The 18628-nt window shown below is 27.6% G+C and overlaps 1 protein-coding gene and 2 pseudogenes across 1 annotated transcript; 1 reads left to right on the top strand and 2 right to left on the bottom strand.

Annotated features, from left to right (window-relative positions):
• Positions 1-268: 268 nt before the first annotated feature.
• Positions 269-4737, bottom strand: LOC112802985 (tubby-like F-box protein 8; annotated as a pseudogene).
• A 5520-nt stretch (positions 4738-10257) lies between these two features.
• LOC112802984 (WAT1-related protein At1g43650) lies at positions 10258-14254 on the bottom strand. Its single transcript, XM_025846422.3, has 7 exons — positions 13758-14254; positions 13593-13655; positions 13370-13486; positions 13037-13292; positions 12342-12500; positions 11479-11630; positions 10258-10568 (listed from the first exon to the last, which is right to left on the bottom strand). Exons 1-7 carry the CDS (start codon positions 13955-13957, stop codon positions 10421-10423), a joined length of 1095 nt encoding a protein of 364 aa, XP_025702207.1. The 5' UTR covers positions 13958-14254; the 3' UTR covers positions 10258-10420.
• Positions 14255-18111: 3857 nt separating this feature from the next.
• Positions 18112-18321, top strand: LOC112804656 (small nucleolar RNA U3; annotated as a pseudogene).
• The last annotated feature ends 307 nt before the right edge of the window (positions 18322-18628 follow it).

Raw genomic sequence — 18628 nt, 5'->3', positions numbered from 1 at the left:
CTAAAGTTACTTTTTATAATAAAAATATGTTTTAGAGTAAAATTAATGTCATATTATATTTTTATACTTCAATTAATATTTTTTATATCATATAATATTTTTATTTTAAAACAATATTTTACTAGTTGAATGGTAAAAATACAAATCAAAACAAATACTTGGCATTATAGAGTCATATCACTGAACATGGCTTCATGAATTTAAACATTAGTTAGCACAATCCAAGTAAATCAAATGCACGAATTCTTCAATTTTGACTCATCACAAATTAGTATCAAAAGAACTAGTTGATTTGTTTCAAACTAGTATCACAAATTTTGATTTTAATATAGCTTATCATTAGACTAGTTGATTTTCCAAGAGAATAAATACGAATACACAACATTAAAATTAATTGCCTCCTCCAAACCAATTCTAGTGCCCCTAAGGTACAATTCTTTATTTAAAGTAATAAAATTACTACTAGACTAAGGAATAAGGATATTTTGGCACTTGACATTTGCTGCAATCACATCAATCCAAATATTCCGAAGGCTCCCACATTTCCATTACTTCAATCCTATGATGTCTACACACATTTTCCCTTCTCATGCATATAAGCAACAACTATGTTTTCAGACACAGTTTGTAGCATACTAACATGAGGGTTGTAAAAAAGAAAAAAAAAAGGATAGGAAAAATAAGAAGAAAAAAAGATACAAGGAAAATATAATTGTACATTGAGCACAGCTTGTTCTGTACTTTACACTTTAAACTATGAGGTGTACAGTACTGTGAACTTAATGAAGATTGAATTCTATTTTCTTACCATGTATCTCTCTCACACTATTCACATGCCAGTTTTGTGTCAAAGCTAGTCAAGCAGATGGCAAAAGCTTGAAATGCAGAAAGTGGGTATCTATAGTCCATAGTGAACATGTCCTTACCAACTTTCCCAAACTGAAGAATAATCTTGTCATGGTCAGAGGACTGTGTCGGTTGCGACGGCGTAGGAGTGCCGGCCGGAGGTTGTGTTGCTGCAATAAGCTGAAAATTCTTGACGGAGGCGACCGTCACCCTTCCCCTAAAGTTGAGGCACCAACACTGAAGCTGTTCGTGCCATCTCGGTGCTTTGTTTTTTAGAACTAGAGGTCTTTCTTTACCCTCTTCCCCTTCATTACCTAGCCCAATTATGTCGGAGAATCTAGCGCTGCTGAACTCCGATGACCGATCAATCGATTTTGATGAGAAGGAGATGCTCCGGAAGGAATCCTCGAGGGTACGGGGAATTAGCTCTGCTTGGCCGGGACACAGCCACCCGGCTCAAGGGATGACATAGGAATTGTGTGCATGGTGCAGTTCATCCTACGTGGACCCCTAGTACCAAGGACATTCAACTCGTAGGTGATCCGAGCAATATTATAGCTGCCACTAGGAACCTTTGGAGAAACTTTTTTTGAATTAAACCTACGGCTTCTACCCGGTGGTGAAAGTTGGGCAGTGCTACAGGGGGGCTGTGTATCATATATTATAAATTTGGTGCCAAGAAAATTTGACCTGAAATAAGGAGGAATTCATATATTGTAAGTATGGAATGCTAGAATATAAAAAGAGATTGATTTCTGATTTTCTACTACATCCATTCTTAGAAGATTCTGAATGAAAGTGTTCTCTATGTAAGAACTTAAGAAGGGAGAATGAAATACCTCAATTTTCCAATATACGTGCTACTAGATCTTGATATGTTATCTGCATCTGTTGATATAATATACTCCGTGCAAGTTGTCCTTCGGGTACGTTTGGCTGAAAGAAGAAACTTCCCATTTTCAACAAGTAGTGCTGCCAAAAACAGTTGAGTTCAAACAATGAAATTCAAGTCCATAACTGTGCATAATTCATATTGATATTTTATATGATATTGAAATGTAGTAGTAGCAATGCAGTTGCTAGTTCAAAATGCAGAACTATCTATGACATTTGAATTGCCGGCATAGCAAATAATTAATTAGAAAATGACAAGTTCATTTATTGTTAATGTAGCGTAGAGTCAGAAAAATGAAGCTTTGCTTCTAATTCCATATAATCTCAGTAGCACATAATCAACTCAACCACCACCCATTACATCATTGATCATTTTGAATCAAGCCAACATGTACTGAATCTGCAATCAGACACTATGCTCGTAATAATAAAGTTGAAAAGGATAATACAAAATTCTTGTACTAATGTTAGAAGTGGCATCAACTCTTACGGGTAGTACTCAGTCCCATAGCAACATAACTAAGCCCAAAAGGAGGCGTTAACAAAATAATAGGCCAATGTAAATCGGAGAAAATAACAGAGAGGCAGATCAATTTTACAAACGAAAATTAAATTTGACAAAATATGGGGGAAATGATTAACATTATTACAAATATATATTTTAGCATATCCATCCACAGATATATTCATGATCAACCTAATATAATGATCCAACAGAGAATGACGCCACCGAAGATTACACAACCATCTTGGATTGAACACAAGATTTGGCTCATACATCATGAACAAGATTTCTAGCCCTTAAAATAAGATGGTGCTACAAAATTATCCATTATTTCATACGTTAAAAGGCATAAGCTAAAAAATTACATAGGTATAAAAATCGAAATCAATCATAAAACATGGTAATCAGATCAGCCCATATATATGTGTGTCAAAATGTAAAAATTGAGCTTACCGGGACTAAGACAAAGGAATAGATGGTAAGTCAGATTAGATTTGTCTCTCTTGATGAAACACTGGATGAGTCCATCCCTAGAACCAGGCTGCAAAATAAAAGACAATCAAAAGTCAAAAATGCAAATTTATGTGCTCAAGAACAAAATTTATAGTTCGATCATCTTCAATCATGATGATTCTTTTAAAGCACACTTTATTATACCTAATGTAATTTATTATGTACTACTCTTGTACTCCGGTGTATATATATATATATGTATATACTTATAAACAAATACTAATACAATATATAATTCTTTCATTTTTGCATCCCAATATACCTTGAACTCAGGTACATGATTACAAAAGGAAAAGGTCTCACCTGCTTCAGGGATACGGGGAAAGTAATCTTCCCACTGAACTCAGGACAGTTAATGACTTCTTTGCACATTTCTCTCCAGGACTTGCACACACCGGCACACGAAACCACATGCTTACGAGCAGGCCATGTACTCTCATCTGCTTCCAATCTTTTAACAACCTCACGGAGAAGCTCAGGTGGAAGACTAGCCCACTGGCTGTTCTGTATTACTGGCAGTTGATCCTGCAACTCATGGACCAAACTATGTGACTTGCCCCTGTGATGGCCGGAAAGCCTTACATCAAAACTCCGTCTTGATAAGCTTCCAAACCCATCCCTCACGTCACGAACAATACTCCTGAAGGACATTTGCTATAATACACTTACCAATTGACAATTCAAAACAAGATAAACACCACTCAAAGGATAATGTTCCAATCTAGTTAGAAGATGCAACAACTTGCAAGTCTTGAGTGTGAGGCCTGCAAATCAGGCAAACCTAAGATTAAATACCAGCTTCAATTCTAATTATCAATTGGGGAATCTCAAAAAAGGAAGCCTCACGTGAACTAAAGGCTAAAGGTAGCATAAATCACTAAATCATACTTTTCTCAGAAACATATTTTCATCAATTTTCATCAGTTGAACCTCCTAAATATAATCTCTCATAAAAAGCAATTAAACTCTATCTAAATAGGAATTCAACCACAAAAAGTTTGCACTTTGCATGCATCAAAAATTAACGAAGCTCCCTACCACAAAGAGGAAAAAGAAAAAGTAAAAAACAAAAATAAAAAGGCAAAAGGGCAAAGTAGAGTGTCAGATCAAAAGCATAAAAAGCTACTACATACTTTGTATTAATATATGTGATTGTAACCTATTTCATAGGCATGATTTAGCAGAAGAGAATCTAATTGCCCAATTTCTTTATATACTTTTCTTTTTCCTTCAAAATAGAAGACTATTTGGTTTGGCAAAGAAAGTTTCTCAAGATTCAAGAGACAGGAGCAGGCACACACATTGACATAAAGCTGAAATGAAAATATTAAAAGGTTTAGGTGAGATATTAATAATAACAAACCCCCAATACCGAATTTTAATGATAATTAGGCTCCCTAACCCCTCCACGCTCGAAGATCTATAACACAATTTTTTTTTATTTTATTTAATTAAAATCTGAAATATCCACTACAAGCCTCAGATTATAAGAACTGCAAAATGCAAACAAAAAAACAGAACCCTAAAAATTAAAAAAATATAAAAAATTGCAGAAATCAAAATCAAAGGATTATTAAAAAATAAAATAAAACAAGAGACCTACCTATATGCTACACCAAATGAAACCCAAATGAGAATTCCAGAAACTAAAACAAAAATGGAAATTTTAGAAGCTTCAAAGAGAACCCAGAAGAAGAAACTTGAGAAAACTGCTACTTATACCACAAAAAATATTCTGGGTCTTGAAGCTCCCAGCACAAAGTGGAAGTGGAAGTTCAGCTGCAAAAGACTAAGAAACTTAATGAAAGTAACATTGAAGAAAAGGAAGGAAAATCAGAATAAGAAGAAGAAGAAGAAGCTTACCATTATTTCTAGCAATGGTTTCTCTCTTTCTTTCTCTCTCTTTCCGTGTCCGTGACACAGCCTCTGACCTCAAAAAGACACGCAGAAAACGCATTTATTCAATCCACAACAAAATAATAAAGTTGCTTAATTAATCACTATTATCTATTAATTACAAAAATTATTTATTTATTTTTTGCTTGTTATCTTAGGAAAATGGAATTAAAACTGATACCAACTTGGATTCAACGTTGCTTACTTTTCCTGTGATGTTACAATTTTGCCCTTATGGTTGACTTTTACATTGTGTTGAGAGGTAAGACTTAAGACTTGCCAGTTGAGACGCGGTGCAGTGAATGACACGTGAGGATCACGTGACTAATATTTGGACATCCAGAAAATATTGTGATGGCTTGCTAAAAATTATAAAAAATTTTAAAGCAACGATGTTTTAGAAGAAAATTTACGGAAATTATTTTATTGTTGGTGTTGTGCATGTGAGTGAAATAGGAGCGAGATAAATGCATATATGTTGAGTTGTGCTTCTCGTGGTTAACACAAAATTCACATTGTAATCTTGTCTACTGCCAGATATTTTTGAATTTGCGAAAGGAAATGTATAGGTACTAATATATTATCTGCTAATTTATTATTAATAATAATTAATTATTATATTTTAAATATATATATAAAAAAATATATTTAAAAAAATATATTTATAAAGATATTTTTATTTAATATAATTATAAAAAATTATTTTTATTAGACATATTTATAAAGACACTTCTATTAAATACCATTATAAATAAGAATTCACTTTGCGAAATGTTCATGTTCTGCCATGCTTCTCGTAGATTGAGATGCTGAGCAAGCACGTCAATTTTTTTTATCTGGTAGAATTTGAGTGATGTGGATAAAAATTTGGAGATGTTCTTATAAATATGTGTAAAATATTTTTTATAAAGATATTTATATGTCGTATTATTATTGGACGTATTAATGAATTAGTTATTTTAAATTTTTTAATAAATTCAAATAAAAACGATTTTTTTATAACAATAACAATAAATTCAATTTTTTTAGGAGATTTAATTATATTTTTAAATTTTTAAGAATTTGAATGTCCGAAAAACAAAAGGTCAGAGATATAATTGTTTTTTTATCAAAAAATTTATAGATATTCAGGTTAAATGGTATAGATTTATTGAATCAAATCGGGTTTAATAATTATAATGTAGATAATTGGATTTATTATTCTTATTATAATAAACTGATTTTGTTCTGATTTATAATAAAAAAATAAATTATTAATTGATTTAATAAAAATGTCTTATAATAATATGATATATGCAAAGGTTTTAAAAAATATTTTTAGCATCTTTATGAAAGTGATCTCTTAAAAATTTTAGTGATTTATTAACAGAATAATTTTTTAATATAAAAATGAGTTAAAGCATGATGGAGAATAGTATGTATTTTATTAGTGTTAATTTTAAAGGTTTATAGTGTGAATATCTGAAGTGAGCATAAAAAAAATATATTTTTTAAGTTAGGAGTATTTAAAAATAGTATAAAATATATATAACTCTACTCGAAGATCATGGTAACATAAATCATCACTGCATAATGCATGTAGCAATTTATGTGGAAGGCAAAATTCTTGATAAGTTATAGCAGTTTATAAAAAAATAATTTTCACACGTAAATTGATTGATATTACTTAAAACATTTGTATTTTTTTTATTTTACATTAAGCTGATTCGGCTTTATTATATAGTTAATATTCATTAATAAACACTACAAACTTATCATACTATACATATATTTCAACTATCCTATACAACATAAATTTATAGTAATTATTAGAACGTATGTATTAATGTATGTATAACATAATGTGTTTTATAGTGTTAGTTTATTGATAAATATTAACTATAAAATTATTATTTTTTATTTTGAACCACAAATTTAATAACAACATCAAAGTAAATCTTAGAAAAAGATGATTATATTTTAACATAGATAATATTTATAACAATACAATCTTTTATAACTCTTATAAACTTAAGAACTATTTCTTGATATATTTTAATGTTATTATTTAAATTTTAGTTGTAAATAATTAACAATGAATATAATTAATTTTTACTGTTATAATTTAGCTATTGATTTATATATAATCATTTATTTGTTTGTTGTATATGTATGTATCTGTTGTTATATATACTTATATAAATAAATGCATTAATATTAAATATAATATTAATAATTGGATATATATATATATATAATATATTAAAAAAGTAGAAATTTCTCCTCGCTAAAAGTTAGATATTGTTTTGAATTAAAAAAAAAAACTTCTTGCTGCTTTGGAATAATTTAAAAAGAAATAAAAAAAAATCTCTCGTCCACTTTGAGAATGGCGAATCCACCATTTTAAAATTTAACATGATATATTTTTATTTTTTAGAATAATACTAAAAAAAATTATATCCAAATTTTTATAAATTTTTAGCTGAAAATTTAACCAAAATGAAATTTATATCTTTATATAATTATTATATACTTAATTAAATTATTTAATATCATACGTAATTACTACTTAAATATACTTTATAATTTAGTTTATATTGTATCTATTCATAAATAACTAGTATATATTGGCACCGTTGCACCAATAATCAAGCATGAACGAAAAGCTGGTTTATGTATATATATAATATATTTTGCAAGAAAAAGAAATAATAATTACTTGTTGAAAGTGGTGGAAGAATGCACAATTGCATCAGCAATTAGCACTAATCGATCTCTAATAGGACCAGAAAATATTATAACTGCTTCCTTCAATATTCATGTATATATTTGTTTCTTTAAAGTTGCACCAGTTAGGTACGTAATAATCTTTTTTAAAGTAATAATTAAGTTCACATGGTCCACACATGTATCATCTTTGACTCTCTAAATGCTTATTATCTACTAAGTCAAGCATAGACCCCATTCATCTTCATCTGCTTATATCTTCAATTAACTAACTTCCTAGCTAGGCCTACTTGTGAGAACAATTTTAATGCAATCTTTTTGGTTGGGAACTTAATGCAATATTTTAAACTTGGTTATTTACTTCACCTAAAATCATCACAAGTAATAAACATTTGAATTGTTCATATATGATATTAATTGATGCTTAAATTAGTAACTAAATTATTTTGATCGAGTAATCAGTTCATTTGTCTAGTTAAAAAAATATTAAGAATTTAAATTTTATTTCATATATAGCAAATTATTAATGGTGGTTATAGATAAGATTAACTCTTGGATAGATTGATTTAGAAATTGAGAAAACAAAAACATGTGATGTGTGAATAGACTTGTAATGACATATTTGAATCCTATCTGTGTGTTAAGTATTCAATTGTCATTTACTTGTTAAGAAATTTCAAGAAGCATGCATATATATATAATTAAAGCTATATATGCATATTCATTAATGACGGTTTCTCTATTCTGTTGCTTTTTCTTTGGCTCATATAGTTAGCTTCTTGCTTTTAACCTTGGAGCAATTAATTACTATATTAATCTAGCAATAATACTTTCTTAATTAGTTCATTATTATATTTATAGTTCCCTTTTTCCGACCTGTAACGCATTACCTTTTTAAGTTTCTGATTCCACAATATATATAATAATTAGATTCGCACTTAGAAACCTTAATCATCCTTATCTTTTTAAGCTACTAGATTTGGAAGATCCTAATAACACTAATGTATCTATAATAACTTCAAGGGCCAGCCTAATTCTCTTATGGGATATCAACCAAAATCATGATATATATATATATATATATATATATATATACTTCTTCCTTTAAATATATTTTTATTTTTCAAAGAAAGTGATAATACATGGCACAACACTATAATAATTAAGTAGTTGATTAGAATTTAGGTTTATAATTGGCATATTTACAAAGCTAAAACTAGTGGTTACTAGTTACTGGCTACTTCTTATTATATTGCAGTAGATAGTGGTATATATATTTATTATTAATAAAGATTTTATTATGTCTTTGTTATAGGAAGCATGTTCATAACCTCACTCATACATAAGAAATATGAGAACCAAAAATACGAAACAAACAAACAAGAATATTCTCCATTCACAAGAGAGTGAGAGACCAAACTTCTACTTACTTTAATAAAAAATCTAATGAAATTATTACTATATCTGCCCCGCTAAATCTACTCTATTTATAGAAGATATTATTTTAACATCAACGTTTTTTTCTTGGGCATTCACATCAATGTCTTCTGTAGTTTATCCAACACAATCATTTTTGGTAAAATCCGTCTTTTTGTTTTTGGGCCGGGTCGTACTATGGGTTTGGGCTTTGGACAATATGATGATTCATTCTCCATACAATGTAAAACACACACACTAGCCTGTTCGAGGCTGACACAAAAGTCCAAAACTATGTCAAAAGGCTGGCCCAAAAAAACGATAATAACAATAAATATTAATACCAAGAAAAAAAAATACAAAACATGACACAATCACAATTTATTTATCTCCTGAGTAATTACATCGGGATTCCAAACTTAGATGAGACTAAGGCCAAGTTTGGCTAAATTTTTTAAATAAATTTTTTTAAAAAAAGAATTTAAAATATAAAGACTTTTATTAATAATAATTTTTAAATAAGTTATTTTGTATTTGAAAAGTTATTATAGAAGTTCTTGTTTTAAAATTGTGCATTAAAATAGGAGGATAAAATAATTTATGAAAATAGAAAAAGTCACATTTTTTAACTTTTTCAAAAGTTCTTAAATAACTTTTTAAAAAGTTAAAAGTTTATCTAAAAAATTATACCAAACACTATTAATGTAATTTTTTATAAGTAAAAAAAAAAAAGTAGTTTTTGGAGTTCCCAAATAGACCTAAGTAGTGAATAAGAACTCTTAAAAGTACAGTGTGTAGTATGAGTTAGTTTTTGATATTGTAATATTTAGAATATAAAGAGTTATCCAACTTATTAAAAGAAAAAACTTACAAAACATTTCTTAATAAATATTTGGATTTTGTTAGATAATAATTATTTTTGTAAATAATGTGAATAATGGATTTTAGAATTGACCCAATAAAGTAAAAAATACTCTATTTCTAAATTATTTCATAAACCTTAACACTAGGATAATTATGTGCACACTTAGTAAATTGAACATCCAATCATTATTAACCATATATGAGTAAATCAAATCAAAAGAAATAACCATCCAATTAAAAATAATTAACATAATCATCTGCATACCTATTGAATTGAACATCTGACATATTCATTATTCACATTATTTAATATTTTCATTGTCTAACTATATTTTTCCTAAATATTTTACTCTTTTTTAATAAATAAAGTTATATTTGTTTATAATGATAAATAAAGTGTAAGTCGATATCTAAATATCTAATGTTCAAATATAAACTACTCTTTTGTTCTTTCTTGATTGGTAAAGGACCATAAGTTACCAACTAAATTAATCACATTATTACATGAAAATAAAACATAGTCTACACACTGTATATAATCTATATCTCTATATATAAAATAAATAAGATATTATATTTAGTTATTTACTGATATATATTGTCTAAAAGAAAAAGTAGATGGAAAAATAATAATACTACTAATTAAAGTTGATAAGATATACACATGACATTTATAAATTAAAGAGGCATAAAAGGAAGGGCATTCAACAAAACATTATGGGACAGGGAAGACATATACATATATCATTTCTTAATTTTTTGTCTAATCAATCAGATTCTTCAATTCTGTATAATGCACTCCAATCTGTTTTCCTCTTTAATTTGTTCAACTTCTTCAACTTCAAGATTTTTCCTTTCTACACTCTCCTTGCTCTTCCCCCACAATACGCTATACAATCCAACAACCAATAAAATAGTGCCACCAATACTGCCATAATTAAAAAAAAATTATGATTAACTAATAAACAATCTCCATATTTATTTTACCAAAATCCACTAATAAAATATTTTTTAAGAAAAATAAAAGATAATGAAATTGTCTTTATTTTTGATAATGTTGCTCCATTTATAAGTGTATTGTATTTTTGTATGAATATATATAAAAAAAAGTAGCATTATTAAAATAAAAGGGACAATATTCATTTTCAAAATTTAAACAATAATAATACATCAAACTCTTTAAACTTTTCATATTTTTTAATAAGTATTTTTAAAATATTTAGTAGCAAATAAAATTCACATTTCTGTTTTATAAATTTTCCTATGCAATGTTTTAAAGGTGTTAGTTCAAAATAGAAATTTTATATTAAAAGAATTAAACATGTAATTCATGAACTAAAAACACTAATTTTTCTTATATCATTAATAATCATCGGGTAAAGTATACTTTTTGTCCCTAAAATTTGACAAAAGTTTTAAAAATACTCATAAATTTTATTTTATTTTAATTTTGTCATAAAAGTTTTCGATTTGCATCAAATATACCCCTAATGGCTAATTTTTCAAATAATTTGAGACCGATTCAACAACAATTTCATAAGAATAACCCTTCAACACAAGCAAATCAAACATAATTCTTATGCATTATTATTAGATTGATCTTAAATTTTTTGAAAATTTAGCCGTCGAGGGTATATTTGATGCAAATCGAAAACTTTTGGGACAAAATTAAAACAAAATAAAACTTATGAATATTTTAAAAACTTTTGTCAAATTTTAAGGACAAAAAATATACTTTACCCATAATCATAATAAATGTCTTTAATAAGCAATGTAATGGCTAATATAAGTAGCATCTTGAAATAAAAAGAAAGATGAGAGTATAATTTAATGTGAACCTTCCCCAGTAAAGTGTTTCTTTCCACAAAAGTGCTGATAACATTGCTGTGATTATGAGAGCAAGAGGAGTGAACATGGCTGTGAAAACTGGTCCTTTTGTCTCTATTGTACACACTTGTAGCCAATAACAAATCCCTGTTACAATTACACCCTGCCAATCACATTGGAATATATATAATTAAATTAAGTAACATTATTTAATTAATTTCATTATTATATTTTTTTTTCATTATTATATTTTTGTTGTGTGCTTAACAAGAACAGGGACAGATAGTAACTTTTATGTGCTGAACAAAAATTGATACTAATCAAAGTGTAGAGTGGACCATTATTGAGATCTTATATGTCAACTTTGTTCTCATATGATGTGACTATAGGGCATTAAATATATATATATATATATATATATATATATATATATATTTTTTTTTTCTATGTCATTCTCCAATTTCCTATCCCCTAGAAGGAAAATGCAACCGCATTTTGGACCCAAAAAAAAAAAAAAAAGTCCACTTAGCTCAGGATAGTGATATATAATTATATATAGAATAGTAGTCCAAGATTCTATGTTGATCTTAGTCTACAAAAACCAAATATATAAATAGTAAAAGAAATTTCCTTTAAAGAACAAAGCCATATTTTATGGAACCAAAATTTAAATTTGCATATATAGTAATTTAAGTGTTTCAAACTTTAATAATAGTTTTACATTTACATGTCACATTACTTTTCTGTACCTAAGTTTACCTATTCAATTAGGCATGTTGATTAATTAACATTAGTAATTTACTAACATAATCTTTTTGTCCTTTTTATTTTCTTAAACTTGATTAGAATTAGAATATATAATATAAGAACATACACAATAGGCCACTGAAAGAAGATGAATATCCCATCCAAGCTTCCATGCTGATGGGTCTCTCTCCAATGATAAAGCCAAAACAGATGATTGAATGAAGCTAAACATGCATTGAACACTTGTAAGCCTAAATTTTGCTGGATATTCCTTCACAACAAATCCCTGTGTTGAGTAGTTCAAATCACAGTCATAAGAGATTAATATATTACTAATTACTAAATATCATATTTTAGTAAATTTAAAATACAGGCATTATTTTTCTCTTCTATAATCAAATTAAAAAAATACTTGTAATAATCATTTATGTAAGTGAAATTAGTAAAATTATCTGTCAATATATAAGTCGTATCTTATTTAGATTGATAAAAAGAGTTAAAGATTAATATATTACTAACTACTAAATATTTTATATTGAGAAAGAAAGGATATAAAATAATGCATTAGTCCTTTTTTTAATAAATCTAAAGTAAGAAAATACTTGTGATAATCATTTATAAGTCGTATCTTATTCAAACTTATAAAAACAGCTAAGATTGTACTTAAAGTCTATAGTAAGAAGATCAAAATAACTAGTTACATAAAAAAGCTTTACAAAGCACTTTCCTGAGTTTCCAAGGAAATAGAATCAAATAGGAGAATAAGCAAAAACATTATAAGTATAATAGTGAAAATAGAATTGATGATGATTGATGAGTTACCTGCAAAATAAGCCATAAGGACCAAGCAATGTTTGCTGAGAGCATCATAAGAGCACCTTTGATATTATCCCCTTTGGAGTGAACCACAGAAGTTGATGATGATGATGATGAATGGTTCTGATTTTGTGGATACCATCTCATGAAATCAAGGGCAGGTCCTTTGACTAAGGCAAATGTTATTGCCCCAGAAAGGCTTAGAGCAGAACCAAAAATCTTAGCAACTCCATGCACATTTTTTATGGAAATGCTTTCCACCCTGAAATTAAATAATGAAACTTTCCAATACCCTTTTGATAGATGCCTATTAATTAATTCTTATTTATTTAATTTTACCTAATTAAAGCTGCCATGATAAAAGTAATAGCTGGGACAGTGTTAGTGGAGGCTGCAGCAAATGTTGCAGAAGTGTAGTTGATTGAAACATAGTAAAGTGTTGAACTTGTTGTCAACCTGCACATTTAACACATGAGAAATAAAAGCAAAGTGTGTCTTAGAATGTTATGTCACTATCTTAGAGTAGTATTAATATATAGTTTATTCATAATTTCATTCATACCCAACAAGTGAAATAAGAAACAACTTGCACAGTAACTTGCATGACAAGGGAGCACTCTGCTTACTACAAAATTAACACACACAACCAAAGGAGAATTAGAAGCCTAGTAATCACTAATAAAGGTTAATAATAATAATAATTTAATTGATGATGAGAGAATTAAACCTGTCAAAGAAAGCAAATGGAGATAAGGAAACTGATGCAAAGGCTTGTCTATAAACAACAAAAACAAAAGGGTTCATTCCTTTGGAAATTGCAGCCTTAGATAATAAAGCCATGCCTGCATATACAAACTGAATAAAGAGCATTGAAACATAAGGCTTATTTTTCTCCACAATAGCCATATAGCTTACAAAACTCTTCATATTTTAATAATTTCTTTGAATGAATGGACTATAAACTAATAAGAAAGTTGTGTCAATATATATAAAGGCTTTTGGAACTGATGAATTTTGCCAACTATGCTAGAGCACTTATATATTTATATCAAATAAAGGGCACTAGAATAATTAAGGTAAGGTAAGGTAAGGCCCCTCCATTGAATGAAAAAAGTGAAATCATTAAGCACTAGTAGTTGTATCATTTTCATGGTAGTAGTAGTATATAGCAGAAGCAGCAACAAAGATACTGTGCAAGTGGACAATCAAAATGTGATGTATGTTTTTTTTTTTTTTTTTTCCTTGCTACCAAAGTAGAAGAGTTAAGGGGGAACCTTTTTCCAAGCACTAACACTCATAGTGCACAACAACAAGCAATCATTCAGTTATTTGTTGTTTGTTTGGTGTAATGGAATTGAAATCTTATGTCTCATTTTTCTATAGTAAATATATTACTATATAAAATTTGAAGAGAGTTTTAAAGTAACGGTTGAGTTGTCTCATTATAATTTTAAAATTGCGAATTTAAATCGTAAAAATAGTCAGTAATTTATCATATTAGATTATCTACATTATATTTTTTAAATACAATTTTTTTTGAATCCTTTGTTAACGTAGAATATTATTTATGCATCAAACTACTTTTTATCATATATAAGATTATAAGATTATGGAGAGACGGATTTATATTAACTAGTGTGGGGCCAAGTGCTCCCACTGAGTTTTTAAAATTTTATATATAGTATATAGTAAAATTATTTCTTTGTCCCCATAAAATAAATAAATTTGACCTCGTTCACTTTATTATTTTCTTGGTTCACAATATCTATATATATATAAAAGAAAAAAATTAAATAATTTTATTATTTAAAAATATTATATTAATTATTTAATAAAATAATTAAATAAATAATATAAAAAGTTAATAATAGTAACCTATTCAATTTGAATTATTTCAATTTCTTAAAGTGTTATTTTTATTCAACTCTTTTTTTTATCTGCTCTCTAATTCTCTAACTCTCTTTCTCCTAGTTTAAAATTTATTTAAGTAGTCTAAATATATAATGTTGTCATCTGTTTTTTTTCCTGAATGTTGCTTTGCTTCATTGACTGCGTAAATGCGTGATTGTTGCCTCTATTTCTAAGAGTAACATTTCTGTTCAAATATATTAAGGTGGAAACCTAAATGCAATTAACTTCACCTAAACTTAATAACTGAGAATTGTTAGATGAAAATTTGATCAAATCAGTTAAATTATTTAACCGTTCTCAGCTATCAATTTCATGTGAAGTTGACTACATCTAAATTTTCACCGTATATTAATCTCACTTTACCAGCTCGGATTCATCTTTCTATATAATTTTATTTAAGATCTTCTTAATGAAGTGAGAGTTAGTTCATATATGTGAAAAAAATTAAATTTTTATGCCTTATTGCATTTTTTTTGTCTTATTTAATTTTATCGCAAAATAAAAAAAATTATAGCCAAAGCAGCAGTAGTGTATTGTGTATATATGGTTTCATTAATATTTTTACGAGCTATTTTTTATTTTGTTTTATGAATTAATTTTAAAATTGTATTTATTAGGGAAGTTGATTTTAATTTTAATTTTGTAATGTTAAATTATTAATAGATTATTGTTTAAATAATTATTTTATTATTCTAATTTATTTGTGAGATCATTTAAAAATTAATTATATTTTATAATAATAAATATAATTATAAATATTATATTATATATATTGCTCCACTAATAAAATTTTTTGAATTGGTCACTAAGATTATGTATGTGATATCATGTATATATATTTACCCTTAGCTTGCTTGTTCCTTCTTATGAAACCAATTTTATCAAAATGATTTTATGCATGATTCTACAAATGGGGTCATGATGAAATTAAACTAGAAAGATGACATAGATATAGATACATCCACATGCAGATATATGATAGCTATTTTTACAAGATATATGATAGCTATTTTTACAAGTGTGTATATATAGTCGACTCACAATAGCGAAAAGTTCAGATCAATCAAATAGAGTGAGAAATGGTAATAAGCAACTTAATTAATTATCACTTGGTTGAATAAACAACAAAATTAGGACTATTTTTAATTAACCATCCAAATTCGTTATTTACTCATAGTCTTTTTATTATTTAGTTGACCAACTCTCAACAAAAGGACCATTATTATAATAATTTGAAATTCAATCATATAATTTTAATTTTTATTAGGGTTAAGTGCAATTTTGCTCTCTAATATAGACGCTAAAAATTATTTTCATCCCCACCTTATTATACAAACAAAATTATCTCCAAAATTCATGTTAAACAATTATGCCCCTCAATTGTTATTATTTGTTACTCAATTTTTATCAGATAATAATAATAATAATAATAATAATAATAATAATAATAATAATAATAATAATAATAATAATAATAATAATAATAATAATCAAAACAAATAAAAAAGGAAACGTGTGAAAAGAAGAAGAGGATAGTCTTTTTCAAAAGCTTAGAAGAGAAAAGCAGCACTAGAGCTCAACAAAGCATTTTCACCGTGGAAGTCGAGTTTATTGCTTGTTTTGAGGCTACATCACAAAATGTTTAGTTAAAGAATTTTATCTTTGGACTTAAGATTATGAATTGTATCTCTAAACTATTGAAAATATATTATGATAATTCAATTGCTGTATTTATGGCTAAGAATAATAAAAGTAGTAGTCGAAGTAAGCACGTCGATATTGAGTGCTTAGCCATTAAAGACTAAGTTAGATCTAATGAAGTACAGATAGAACATATTAGTACTAAACGGATGATAACTGATCATTTGACAAAGGCATGCCACTAGGATTATTTAAGAATCATGTTACTAGTATGAGTTTATGTTCTATAAGGTCACTTATATGACTTATGTTGTATTATATAACATATTTGGATATGAATTTCTTATTATTGTTTATTTTTAATTTGGTTAATATATATGTTCATACATGATCGAAAATGACAAACAAAATTCAGTGAAGAACCTAGAATAAGCATTGGACTTATTCCTACAGAAATACCACATAAAGAGTTTATTCAATTAGGAGATGTTCATTGTAATACATAAAAGGGAATACTCGATTAATGAGAATATACCACTGTGATTCATGTAATTTGTCTTTAATTGTTTAAGCATAGTATGTAATTATACAGACACGTAACAAATGTTGGACGGAGAATGTTAAGAATAAGGAAAAGTATATGGAACTAACTCCAAATCAGACAATAATGGAATAACTTAATTAATTATAAATATAATAATTAGTTTTATTTATTTATGATTTAAAATATTCTTTATTAAATATTTCACCACATTCAAATTAAAAGGAGATAGGTATTGCAACGTGAATCATGAAAATTGATTCAATTAGCTTCCGTTTCTTCACCATTTTTCTCTCTCCAAATGCCTAAAACATGATCAATCAGAAAACAGATTCAGAACTATTCAATTTACAAAGAAAAGCAACATCCTAGTACCTAATAGTACGTAGAAGTTTTAGATTTACCCAAGACATTTGGCTGGTTTTTGGCTGAAACCATCTTAGTTCCCTAGCATTATTGTAAAAATAATAAAAATAAAATTATTGAGAATACTTTAAAAAAATATTAAAATATGTTATTTTATATGTTATTTTTAATTTAATAAATAAATATTAATTTTTATTATAGAAAAGTATTTAAAAAGTTATAGCCTACCATTCCTATAATAACATGTAATTTACCCTCTGTGACATGTCATCTTTTAATTGGTTGTTATGTTAACTATGGTTAAATTATTAGTAATTAAATTATAGCCCAAAGTGGGTGATTATGTAATTAAATACCTCCAAATTTAATTTCAATACCATCCAGAAATCCCATATCATCATCACCATCACTATCATTATCATCATCATCATCATTATTTTCATCTTCTTTTTCGTCTTCCCCTTCTACACTATCATCATAAAAAGCCATCATAATCGATTTCACGCTCTTAAATTTTAAGATTTTCTAAATTTCGCAAACGTAAACTTAGTCTCACCTGGGCTAGGTTCACAAAACAAAAGCAGTTTTTATAACTAAATACAAAAAACACAAAACACAGAACACGACCTTACTTGAACAGGATTTGTTCTATAGGCTCGTACATCTGTATCCTTGAGTTCTAAGAAGACAGGAACCAAAGTCTGGCGGATGAACTATGACCGTGAGGTCAGAGTGTGATTAATTGTTCCAAAGCGCATGTCATCTGAACGGTGGAGGATCGTTCGCGCTACAACCTTGTGGTCGAAATGGTCTCACGGTGTTCTGACAGACTCAAATCTTTTTTCCTAGCCATTTAATTAGTTATTTTCTCTAAATACTTATTTCCTGGTTCATCAAAATATGGAACACCCAATGAGTTGATTTTTTCTTTCAATTTCAGAGAGAAATGGGACCGGGGTAAATTGAATTTCTACACAATAATAAAAATATAACTTTATTTTTTAATGTTTATAGAAATTATATATTTATCCCTCTTATAAAAATATTTAATTACAAAATTACCCTACTTTAGTTAACATATTAACTCTTATTGAGTTAAATTAACTCAAACTAAAACTAAGCATCTAATTAAAGCATGT

The sequence above is a fragment of the Arachis hypogaea genome, chromosome 5 (genome assembly GCF_003086295.3).
Source record: "Arachis hypogaea cultivar Tifrunner chromosome 5, arahy.Tifrunner.gnm2.J5K5, whole genome shotgun sequence".
NCBI classification, from domain to species: Eukaryota; Viridiplantae; Streptophyta; class Magnoliopsida; order Fabales; family Fabaceae; genus Arachis; species Arachis hypogaea.
The sequence above is the reverse complement of the archived record's forward strand: the minus strand, read 5'-3'. Positions and strand labels throughout refer to the sequence as shown.

What these genes read in the sequence shown, in the direction of transcription:
- LOC112802984 (XM_025846422.3), bottom strand. Translation starts at nt 13,957, where the DNA reads ATGAAGAGTTTTGTAAGCTATATGGCTATTGTGGAGAAAAATAAGCCT. An exon ending in ATCATGGCAGCTTTAATTAG is followed by an intron (nt 13,293 to 13,369) that starts GTAAAATTAAAT and finishes ATTTAATTTCAG; the next exon opens with GGTGGAAAGCATTTCCATAA. An exon ending in CCTTATGGCTTATTTTGCAG is followed by an intron (nt 12,501 to 13,036) that starts GTAACTCATCAA and finishes TACTCAACACAG; the next exon opens with GGATTTGTTGTGAAGGAATA.